General features: G+C 40.4%; 1 protein-coding gene across 1 annotated transcript; it reads right to left on the bottom strand.

The window, feature by feature from the left end:
• Nucleotides 1-2692: 2692 nt before the first annotated feature.
• LOC130673809 (uncharacterized) lies at nucleotides 2693-3415 on the bottom strand. The gene has a single exon (XM_057479019.1). The coding sequence runs from the start codon at nucleotides 3413-3415 to the stop codon at nucleotides 2693-2695; it is 723 nt and encodes a 240-aa protein (XP_057335002.1).
• Between the last annotated feature and the right edge of the window lie 9400 nt (nucleotides 3416-12815).

Below are 12815 nucleotides of genomic sequence, written 5' to 3' on the forward strand. Positions count from 1 at the left end.
TAACGTCTTACACTGTTTTAAATAATACTTCTGTATCAATAATCTCAATCTGTAGCTTTCCACAATGCCTTGAACTGTAGCGCCATTACTGCACACGTCTACTCGCTTCAAGCGACTAGAGTCGAATGCCCACGTCCGTACTCCTCGAAGGTCTCCCTTCGACTTCTTTCTCTCAATTCTCAATTCTAAAAACCCCAAACTCAATCCTATCGTTATCAATAGCTGACCTCTATATTCTAAATTCTTAAATCCAACTCAATCTTTACTATAACGGTAACTGGAGGCTCAAGTCCTCACCAAACGTACTCACTAAACCCCATTCTGAGTATGGATATCCTTGGCAGTTGCTCTCCTGGAACAGACTTCAGCTGGGATCATAAAACTTATAAACTAAGTGACCAATGACTTCCTCAGCGGTACAAGTGGTCATGACTTGTCCTCTGAGGCCTGTCAGACTAATAATTTAAAAATGACCAAACGGCTTTCACAACAGCAACGGTCACAAAATTACTGTTGAGGCCTGCCAAACCAAAACTCCAAACTGATCCCATTCAGCATCCGTCAAATTCCTTATATACTGGAGCACTAGCATCTCAGCTAGACCTCTGCAATCAACCAAGAAGTCTCAGAGGGATAGAACTAGGTTCTATCATCAGATGATACCGGGTGACTAATTTAAGTCCCGCTCCACGGTAACACTGACTCGTCCACATACTCAAAATACCAAAAATCCAAAACTCAAACAATCATTTTCCCAAACTTTAATCTCAAACCATATCCCATAATAATTTTCCATAATTCTGATTCTAATTCTTATTTTCTTTATCCAAAAATCCGTAACTGTAGCCAGACGTTACTCCATATTTAATTCTTAAACTATAACTTAATCAAAAATCTGTATAAAAATCGTAAATTACTGTAAGCTAAATTATGAGTCTTGAATTACCATGCTCGTAAATACAATAAAATTCGTTGGTGTTTGTGACGTTCACTTTGAGTTGACCCCCATACGAAAAAAAACGTCACAATATATATGTGTATATAGAAATATATATGCGAGTATAAATATAATTAAAATACATAAAAATAATTATTATTTCCACAAATAATCATTAACAATAAAATATATACGTAAATATACATTAATTCTACGTGCATGTACTACATACACAAATATATATATATATATATATATATATATATATATATATATATATATATTGAGACAATGTGAATTGCCTTCGTCGCCTTCAGCCTTGCGGTTCCCGCTTTTTTCCGTCTCGTTGCCGTCTAATGTCACATGCCATAGTGCCGTGGTCACATGACAACTCGTTACGTTGACGCAGGCCGGTTTGGAAGAGGTGGGGACAGTCAGGAAGCGAGCCCTATGCCCAAAAATTATCCGTCACCACTTCGATCCTGGATCCGTTAACGCTTAGACGTTATTAATTGTTATACTTGCGCTATTTTATACCTTGTAAACCGCACAATTTTCCGGGCAATTAACTTGCAAAATAGTATCTGTTGTATTGTTTATTAGTTCTTAGTTATAATCAAAGTTAAGCATATAAAATATTATACGTTACCGGCGACCTATTCGCGGTAATATTATTAAATTAAATAATAAAATCAGTGTGATAAGGATTCATTCCACGTGGTCACTACTGCGTATCCTGCGTGCCAGCCAGGACCACGATTATTCTGTATTCTGCGTGAACTCTTATTGTAAGTAATTGAATTGATTATAATTGGCAATAAACTTGCACATTGTCCTAATAATTTCCTTATTGTATTCATCACCTTATTCTATCCCTATTTTACTATACTGGTGAGATTATTTAATACGATAAATTACTATTAATTAAGTTAGAAATAATAAGTAAGTTAGCTGTAAGAAAGCAGCATAAAAATTATCAGCCGTGAGGTAAGTTGATAAGCTTTTTTATATACGTTGCCGAGTTTGAATAAGTGCGGGTCTTTGCTTTGCAAGAACCCCAGCCTACTGCTCTGTCCAGCATAAAAATAAAATTTGTTAGAGGCCAGCCTAAGCCAGGGTTAAACCCGCGAATTCTGGTGGCTGCTGGTGAAAATCGCGAAGATAATAAGCGATTTGTCTCAATATATATATATATATATATATAAACATTGCATGTATGATATAAAACATTGAATTGAATTGAATCGAAGTGAGAGTTTGACCCCTTTGTTTGGTGTAGAGCCGAGCACTCAGTTCTTTTGAACCATTGTACTTGGCCCCACTAGGTCAATTCTCGTTGAAATTAAGATTGGGTTGGCAGATTTATGGATTTCGAGAATCGCAGAAATCCGCCCATCCCAACCTCTAATAAGTTAGGCTGAGTATCATCCCAGATCCCCAAGATGTCTTTCCTTACATCTTCTAAGGCTCTGCATTGGCTCAGCAGGTGGAGGGGAGTTTCATCCTCTGAATTGCATCTAGGGCATATCGAATCATCGGTGATGCCCATGAGCTTCAGATGCCTCCCGGTAAACCAGTGTCCTGTAACGAGCCCGACAATAATCCTTAATTTGGATCTATCGAGCTCTACTAGACTGGTACCAAGCGACTTCGATGGTCCTTCAATTAGTGCCCTCGTATGTCGCATGCCTCCGGCTTCAAGCCACAGGTCCCAGAACCTGTCACAGGTCACAGGTCCCAGAACCTGTCACAGGTCTATTGAGCCAAGTGGCTTCTTATAAAGCACAGAGGCACCGGAATTGAACAGACTGGCTCAGGGTCCGTTTTGCAGGCCCCTGTCCTTGCCAATTCATTTGCTATGTTATTCCCTTTGATACCGCTGTGACCCGGTACCCAAATAAGATTGACATAGTTGGTGCTCGCTAGTTTCTTGGCGAGTGTGATGCAGTCCCGTACAAGCCTTGAAATTACCACGACCGATGTGAGTGACTTGAGAGCTGCACGGCTGTCACTGCATATGTATATGTGTTTGTTCCTGTGATTTAGCTCTAGAATGTGCTTTACACAGGCCCAGATCGCATATACTTCTGCCTGAAAAATAGAGGCAGTGTGTCCCAGTCTGAGGGATATCTCAGTTTTGGGTCCACCGCTATGAATTCCTGCACCTGCTCCCTCCACCCTTTTGGACCCGTCCGTAAACCAGACTAGCCCTTGGGGTGATAGGATTTCATTGCTCCCTCCTTCCCATTCCTGCCTGTTTGGAAAGACGACTTTGTATTTGTGTCGGAAGTGGTAGCTACGAGAGCCATAGTCCCCTCCTTGGGCCAGGACCTCTTCGAGATCTCTGGCCCGTAGGATGGACGCATGTCCCGTCCTAGCCTTCGACCACAACCCAACAAAATGCAGTCTCAAAGTCGTTTTCACAGCCAGAGATTCTACAGTTATATTTGGAGGAACTACATTCAGGAGTGCCCCCATAGCTAGGGTGGGAGTTGTTTTAAACGCTCCTGTTATGCCTAGCAGAGCAAGTCGGTAGACCTTGTTTAATGCCTTGATGTTGACGTCCCTTCGTATTGCGGGCCACCAAATGACAGAGGCAAAGGTTAGTTGGGGTATCAAAATAGCCGTGTAAATCCACTTAACTAGTTTTGGTTTTAGACTCCACGTTGTGCCAAATATCCTTCTACAGGCCCAAAAAGTGGCAGTGGCTTTTTTGAGCTTGTTTCCCTATATGGCTTCTCCACGTGAGCTTATTGTCCAGAGTTACTCCAAGGTAGCGTACCTCTGTTGAAAACTTCAGCTCAGTGTCGAAAATTGAGGGCGCAATTAACTTATGCTTCCTCTTTTTGGTGAAGAGCACCATCTCTGTCTTGTTAGGGTTAACCTTCAGAGATCTGTCGGTGCACCAATTCTGTACAAGATCGAGTGCTCTTTGCATCCTCCATCTTATCTCTACTGGGCTACTGCCTCTGATCATCAAAGCAACATCATCCGCGTAGCCCACTGTGTGTACTTCTAGCTTCTCCAACCTTACTAGAAGCTCGTTAATGACTAATAGCCACATGAGAGGAGAGGTCACGCCTCCTTGCGGACAGCCTCTTCTAACACGGGCCCGTACCTTAGTGTCACTAAGTTCGGTTGTCACTATTCTCGAGCGAAGCATATTGTGGGCCCATTCTGTGATAGATTCCTCTAACCCAAAGCGTTCCGCTGCTTCGCAGATGGCTTCGAAGGGTGTATTATCAACCGCCCCTTCAATGTCAATGAATACTCCCAGAACTGATTCCCTCTGCCGAAAAGCCCTCTCGACGTAGCTAACTACTTCATGTAGAGCCGTTTCAACAGATTTACCAGCCTGGTATGCATGCTGTGAATGATGCACTGGTATTCGACACAGCGCTTCGTCCCTTATGTATCTGTCTACCATCCTTTCCAGGGTTTTTAAAAGGAAGGAAGTTAGGCTGATAGGCCTGAACCGGATTTCGCCAGGTCATAGCAGCTTTTCCCAGGTTTTGGTATAAAGACTACCCTGACCTCACGCCATGCTTTGGGCACATAACTTAGGGCCAGACAGGCCCTAAATATGTGTAGGAGGTGTTTGCGAAGTGATTCTCCACCCTCTTGTAGGAGAGCCGGAAAAATCCCATCCACCCCTGGGCTTTTGTACTTCTCAAAGTTGCCAATTGCCCATTCAATTCTGCTGGGCGTTACCACCCTTGCAGCAGTCCTCCAGTCACCATGTCTGGTAACTGTGAGGTTTCTCTCCTCTCTTTGATTTCCCTCCTGTCCCGTCAATTCCGAGCCAGGGAAGTGTATTTCAAAGAGATGAGCGAGTATTTCTCCGTGGTTTGCTGTTGCCCTCCCATCCGGGAGAGTCAGACCACCTAGTTTAACTGTAGGGCCCGAAGTGAAGATCTTACGGAGACGGGCCATCAATGGTAAATCCTTAATCTCCCCACAGAACCTTCTCCAGGCCTCAGCTTTGGAGACCTTAATACACTTTTTGTATTGAATCTGGGCTGTTTTATACTTAGCCCAGTTTTGGTCTGATTTCGTTTTTAACGCTTTGTTAAGTAGCTTCCGGGACCAGGAACGGAGCCTGCTCAGCTCTGCATTCCACCATGTCACCCGCTTGCTACATTTCCTAGTTTTCAAAGGACATGCAATTTCATAGGACTGAACAATGGCCGTTTGCAAATGCTCGACCGCCTGCTCAATCCTACCGGCCGTTCTTAGGGTCCTACAAGGTTCCTCCAGCCTACTTACTAGCTCTTTCTTATAGATGAGCCAGTCCGTGGCCTTAGAGTTTCTATATGTGTCCCCAGTCCTGCCGTTCCTGCTGCCTTCCAACACAAAGTGAATTCGGCGGTGATCAGAAAGAGAATCTTCTTCGCTCACCCGCCAATTCGTGACAGACTGTGCAATCTTATTAGAGCCCAGCGTGATATCAATCACTTCCTGCCTCCGAGAGGTAACGAAAGTGGGCCTGGATCCCACATTTAGGATCTCTAGGCAGGTGGTGGAAAGGTACTCAAGTAGTGTTGAGCCTCTTTCGTTTATGTCCGAGCTACCCCAAACCGTATGGTGTGCATTTGCATCACAGCCAATCAGGAGTGGTAGCCCTTTGGACCTGCAGTATTCTACCAAGTCAGTGACTTCCTTGGTAGGTACATTGGCATCTTCATGTGGAAAATAGGCAGAGCCGACGATCAGCTCCGTCCTAGTCCCCTCTATGGAGATTTTCATGGAAGCAACGGCTAGATCCCTGATGCAAAGCTGGTGCAACTTGAGCGCTGTGTGTTTCTTATTGATAAAGATACAGGCCCTGGGCCCCAGCTCCGCGTTACCATGGATCAAACAGCCGTTTCTCCTGTCTATCCCTAAGACTTGGCCCTTGTAGACCCAAGGTTCTTGGATTAGGGATACATCTGTCTGCAACACCGCCAGGTCTCTACTAAGTAATGCAGAGGCCGCTTTGCAGTGTTGCAAGTTTATTTGCGAAAAACTAGTCTGTCCTGCAGTTACAGAATCTGCAGCACTGGTTGTCTTATCGCTTTTATTATGGGGAGGGAAATAGGGAATAGGAGGGGGAGGGGTGGGGGCTGGTGGGTTAGATAAGGAAGGGGACAGTTTAGTGCCCATCTTCTTCCTTCTTGTTGGTCTCGGCTATCACCTCTTTCGGTGTGCCGGACAACTGGAGGGTTCCCGCCAGGGCCTGAGCGAGGGTAGCTTGTTTACCCTGCTTAGTCCCTGACAGGCCCTCTTTGGCAACCGCCTTCGCCTTTGTGGGCCTTTCTCTGGATCCAGATCTTGCCGGAGGCATGGTCTTTTCCCCATCGGAAGTCCCACTCATTATCAAGCGAGGCGGCTTGATGATTAGCCCTACTATCGAGGTCTAAAGCGAATTGTGACGTTCCCCCTCCCTCTCCCCACCACCGAGGGACCCAGCCGGTTCCTCAGCTGGAGGAGGTGGAGGCGGAACGATCACAATCTTTGGAGGTACGGGAGCAGTGCCAGTTTCCTGAGCAGCGCTAGCCGCTTCAGTCTCCTGGCCCTGCTCCCCTACCTTTGCCTTTGCCTTTTCAGGAGGCACTGCTCCGGACGTGGTCTTCGTTGCCTTCCTAGCAGCCCCTCCCGAAGCACCCCCACTCGCCCCAGCTGCGTTCCCGGATGTGACCTCGTAAAAACGGGCTGTACCAAGACCGAAGTGGGGGGAGTAGTTGCACCCCGAGAGTGCTGCCAGCGACCGCTGGTCCACACCCAGAACAAGGTAAACAGTTTTACCTACCACCCTACGATCCCAGACCCGCCACAATTGAGTGGTGAGCCCAGGATTTCGTCGTGCCAGCCTGTTCAGGATGACCTTGGTATCCTCAGTGGTACTAAGGACTGCCGTCAGCTTCTTAAGTCTAGGGAGTTTTCCATTCTCCAGAGCTTGAAGAACGAGTCCCCCCCAGCCTTAATAGCCGGAACGGTCCCCAGCAACCACTGTTTGGCCTTGACATCGGCGCAGGTAACCCACAGAGCTCCTTGATCCCACCGGCATCCGTCAAAGCACGGGACGGGCTGTCCTGTAGGGACAGCGTCCAGCGCCCTGACTAACGCCTGTGTGATCAGATCACCCGTCTCCTGGCTCAGCAACGCGTCAGGGTATCCAGAAGGCACAATAGCTACCTTTCTGTCCGCCCTAACTGCGTCGCCGAAACCAGTCGGCTTGTAGGTCACCTTGCCGTGTTTGGTCACTTTTTTCACCTCTGGTGGGGTTTGGTCCTCAGGTCTGGGCCTTTTAGAGCTACCAGTTCCTGTAGATCCATCCTCCACCGAGGTTACGTCGATGGGGGAAGAAGCGTCCCCGCTGTTTTGCCCCGAAAATTGTTCCCGTACGGCCAATTTGGCTTTCCGGGCCCTTTTTTTTTTGCGGCTCCACTGCGGTTCTTCTTCTTACCTCCATTTGCTGGAGTTCCAGGAGTCCCGGCGTTAGCTGAGCCTCCCGTGCCCTCCACTACGTCCATGTGGACATTTAGAAGATCGGAGTCCTCTTTCGAAGCCTCCAATCCAGAGTTTTTGTTTGTGCTTTTGTTTGTTGTTTCCATTTTGGTCCCACGAGTAGTCAAGGAAGTATACAGTCACCGCCGGCAGAGCCTGATTGCACAGCGGAAGGTGCATAGATACAATGGGGTTGCACCTGGTGCCCCAAGGTGCATCGTTAGCGACACAGTACCCCTGTGCCATTCAGCCCTCAGCACGATCGCTTACACCTTGGCTTGGGAAGTTGGTCCGCGACATGGCCTTGGTCCCCCTAGGCTGGTTTTTACACCTGCCGGGTTTCCTGTAGCACATGTTAACCAAAGTAGTCGTGGCCTGCCCACAATATCCCTCCCGCTGGAGGTCATCGTGAGCCGCCACTTCCCACCTTGGCCGTCCCCCTATCCGCCACCTGGGGACGCGCCCGGTCGGCCCTTAACCTTGTTGTCCGCTCTCCTTTACGGAGATTAGACAACCCGGGGATATAAAACATACATATGATTCTCTATACAATTAAAACTAATTACAAATATGTTTATCAATAAACAGAAATACTGCATGTATGACATATACATAATATTAATCTATTATCCAAGAGGTATTCATTTAATACACCATCTTGTACGAAAGAGAGCATACAAATAGGCGATACAAACATATGAGTGGGCGTCAGGAATACCATGCGGTAACCTGAGTACTGGGCGGAGTAAAACAATAAGAGCAAGGCCCAGAATAAATAAGTAAACGCCTGCAGCGAGAGTAAGCTACCAACTTACTCCGGCTGTTATCCTAATACTAAAAATCAAGAAAAGATCGTTCAGAGGGCTGTAAAACCCTCAAATTTCAGAATAACTTTACCAAAATTATAAATTCATCTATTATTTAGTGCTCGTAGCATTTTGGTCTTGTATAATTTAAAAAATACCTATAACTTTCAATAATTTATTTATTAACAAATTTATCGGATGACGATAGCATCTCAGATTTGTTTAAATAAATATGATTGCTTATAAAGCATATCATATTTATTTAAATAAATTATAATTCTCGGTACTTCATCTCCGATAACGCCGGAAGAGCTGGATCATAGATAAAGTTTTTGATGAATGAACAATAACTATGGGAGAGCGTTTCTGCGTCTTTTCTCATAGCCCCTACCATAGGGCCTATCTAATATTACAAAGTTGAAAAAAGTCACTGCAGCCGCTAATTAATCAGTTCATTTTTACGCTTCGTTACTGCCGGGTGTGACCCCGTTTTCGAAGTTTTTTATAAAAGTATCATTTTCGGGTGTGATCCCGCTTTGCGTCCGATCCAGGATTACATAAATTCAATTTCAAGGATATCTCAATTTTATCATTCATTCAATTTCAAGGATCTTTCAAGTTTTATCATTCATTCAAGTTCAAGGATAATTCAAGTTTTTTCATTCATTCAATTTTAAGGATATTTTAAGTTTTATCATTTATTCAATTTCAAGGATATTTCAAATTTTATCATTCATTCAATTTCAAGGATATTCAAATTTTGTTTCTCATTCAATTTTCAAGGACATTTCGATTTTCACCATTACACATTTCAGTTCAAGAATCTCAATAAATTTAAATTTATCCCCTGCGTTAAAATAAAAGGGTGCAGTGATTTTTTTATTTGTTTGTGAAGTGAAATTTATGGGCAATTAAAATAATTTAATTAAAATTTATTAGTGGAAACTTATGAAATCCAGTGATATTAAAACAAGTTTGTGAAGTTTAATTTTTAGGATTTCTTTTGAAAATCACAACAATAAGGTAACGATTTTTACTCACGAAAGTATGCTCTCTTTCCCTTTTACAATAATTCAGAATTTTGTAAACAACTTGTGAACAATTGAATTGTTCTCTCTCAGTACACTAAATATATCTTTTTGTTTGTTTCAATAATTCTAATAAATATACATTGCATGCATATTCTTGAACGAACCTTTCAATCAAACACTAGTTATAAACATAAACAATAAAACTAACGTTATTTTATATTAATTCGAGTGGATCTAATAAAATTCGATGTTTTGTTGTGTAACTCCATCTAGAACCTAGTTGAGTTATCCGACGGACAAAGTTGAAGTTTGTTAGATTGATCGTTGACAATTAAAATCTGTTCAACTCAGAACTATTATTCAAATTAATAATTAGTTATCTGAATTCAATTTAGAATATTCTAGTACTAAAATAAATTAGTTTTACTATTCTACGATCAAATCATTAAAAGTTCATTTAATAATTAGTTTCCTTTTTAGGTAGATTTTTTTTAAAATCTAACTATTATATTTGTCCTCATGGTCGATTTTTCAAGGGATTTCGTCATAAACTATCATAATTAGTTGAGTAGAGTTAAAAAATACCATTCGTTAAAAAATTTATATATGGATGTATATACATGTATATATATATATTTATGTAATATAACGGACTTTTGAGGACACGATTGCGTCTACAATTCTTATCCGATCTTAATGAAATTTTCTACACTTATTTTATGTGTAATTACCACGGTTAAGTTCGAAGATGGGCTGAATCGGTCGATTAGTTTAGAAGTTATGGCTGTTTTAAATTTTAACGATTTTTCGAAAAAATCAGTTTTTAGTCACGTTTAAAGTCCATATAACTTTCAAACTAAAATTCATAGAGATTTCCTGTAAAAAGTATTTTAAAGCTTGACTAATAAGCTTTAATTTATGACCTTAAACTTTATATTTTGACCATTTCTTCCAATAATTTGATAACCTTGAAAATTTTAATGGAATCAAAAAATGTTGAAAATATGGTTTTCACTCCAAATAACTTATGCTCGTCCCATTATAATCCAGTTTCGTCAGCTTTATTTCATTTTGCACAAAATAACCTGTAAATTTCACTGCTATTTTATCTTTTAAAAGTATTTCTTTTATTATTTATGATGTATCAAATGTACCTCTAATCCCTATGATTATCACTGGTCTTGTCATTACGATAGCACCCACAGTTCATATCAGATCTTAATAAAATTTTTCACACTTATTCTATAGGCGATTACCTTGATCAAGTTCAAAGATGGGCTGTATCGTTAAAATAGATTTGAAATTATGGCTGTTTGGAATTTTTTATGATTTTTCGTAAAAATCAGTTATTATTTACTGTTAAAGTTCATATAACATTAAAATTAAAACTGATAGACAGTTTCAGTATAAAGTATCATGAAGCTTGTTTAGTAAGCTTTAATATTTGACCTTAAACTTTATGTTTTGACCATTTCTTCCAATAATTTGATGGCCTTAAAAATTCTAATGGAATCAACAAATGTTGCAAATATGGTGTTCATTCCACATAATCTATGGATTTCCCATTACAATACAATTTTGTCAGATGTCTTTTATTGTGAACAAAATAACCTGTAAATTTCACAGCTATTTTATATTTTAAAAGTATTTCTTTTAATATTTATGATGTTTCAATCGTACCTGTAGTCCTATAATTATATCTGATCTTGCCATCGTAATAGCAATTACAATTATAATCTCATACTAATTAAATTTTCTATACTTTGTTTACGTGATGGTTAGTTCGATACATTACCTATATAATGTTTTGTCAAATCAACAATCTGAAGTTCGCTATCGAAAATAGTCGTTGTCTTTTTTATCCCTCACTCTAAGAAAACGAGCCTAATTTCATGTCATGACTATACACTAACATGTATCACAAGATATGTATGTATGTAACTTTTTATATAGATTAATTGGAAAATCTACCTTCCATTTCGGCTGCCGAATGGCCTTTTTTTTTTTTATATTATTGAATATTCAATCTACCAACGTAATAAAACATTAGATATTAAATCAGTTAATATCAAGTTAAGATTTATTAATTCAAAAGAATCAATAAATCTAATTTTTTTTTCTCTTTCTTTCCTTCATGTATTGAAATTCATCCAAATAAAACTAAAACCATTAAACTAAAATTCATCAACAGTTATATTCAAATGAGGAGTTATTTACAAGAAATATTTAATTCGTCTAATTGGTTCAATTCTGATTAATTTGTTCTGAATTTCTATTTGAAAACCTATTCAGGATCGGAAATTCACTCACCGATTCATTTTCATAAATTAAAATTCGAGTGTAGCAAAGATTTTATTCAAGGCATTTTTTTTTGTGCTTTTGATTGTTGTTTTCCTATTAGAGTTTCTCAATTAATCGAAATTTTATTGACATCAGTGAATGTTATTTCAAGTAAAATCATCCTACTTCCTTACTCTTTCCTCTTATCCAGGAAAATAGCTATCTTAAAACTTCTCGTAAAACACAATGATGACAGATAGCAATTAAGAGATCGACCCCCGAGGTGGTCAATGATCCTTTCGTTGGTTCGCTGAGTGTATTAAAATTTTCCTATAATTATATCACTTCCTCTCTGTCCGTTTAACCCTGTTGAACATAAAGTAAATAAAAAGAGGTTCAAACACTCAAATTCATTAAATCATTTGATATCATTATTGTTTTTTTTTATGAATCCGTGAAGGAATCCTGTATCCTGAGTTTAGAACAAATTAATTGTTATATTTTCTTTCTCAACAACTAAACCATACTCTGAACTTTTATTGAGAGCGTCTTTCGAGACAAGAATTGTTATCAAAATGTTTCCGAACAGAGCCAATGGCGCCAAAGCTACGCAGGCCTAAGGGCTCTGTTCCAAAACCCAAGTATTGCGATTGCTACTCCTGTACGGAGTACGCTAAGATTTGTTCTGGTGAACGTTATCACCGACCTTTCATAAGACCTAACTTATTATTTGTAAGAAGGGATATTCCCCTTACTAAACCTCTTATCCTAAAGAAGTTAAAATATAGATTGATCCCGATCACCGAGGTCGAGAGACCTTTACCTTTAATCTACATAAGCGAAGCAGATCCACGATTCCACTTCTACGCAGATAAATTCTTGTCTGGACCTTCGCAATTGGAACCATATACGGGGGTACCCGACGATCACGTGGAATTGATTATTCTGGAGTAATTCAAGGAAAAGGTACCTTTCAAAATAGATCCCCTTTTCCCACCAACGTGAGTAGAAATAAAATTTTAATTCATAGATCAGAGGTTATTCCTGGGAATCTGTAGATTCCCAAACATACTAAAATAACAACTACTTTCCCCATAGGCCCAAATATCACCGGGCCATAACATTCTAGAAATTAATTTTTCTTGAATCAATTTTTAGTAATGCACACCAAGTACATTGAAATTTTTTTTTTTCAATTTTTTTTTCAATTCTATGAAAATGTTTTTCATGATTTTAAATTGTATTAGGTACTTGGTATATTTTCGATTTGATTAA

The sequence above is a fragment of the Microplitis mediator genome, chromosome 8 (assembly GCF_029852145.1).
Source record: "Microplitis mediator isolate UGA2020A chromosome 8, iyMicMedi2.1, whole genome shotgun sequence".
Classification (NCBI taxonomy): Eukaryota; Metazoa; Arthropoda; class Insecta; order Hymenoptera; family Braconidae; genus Microplitis; species Microplitis mediator.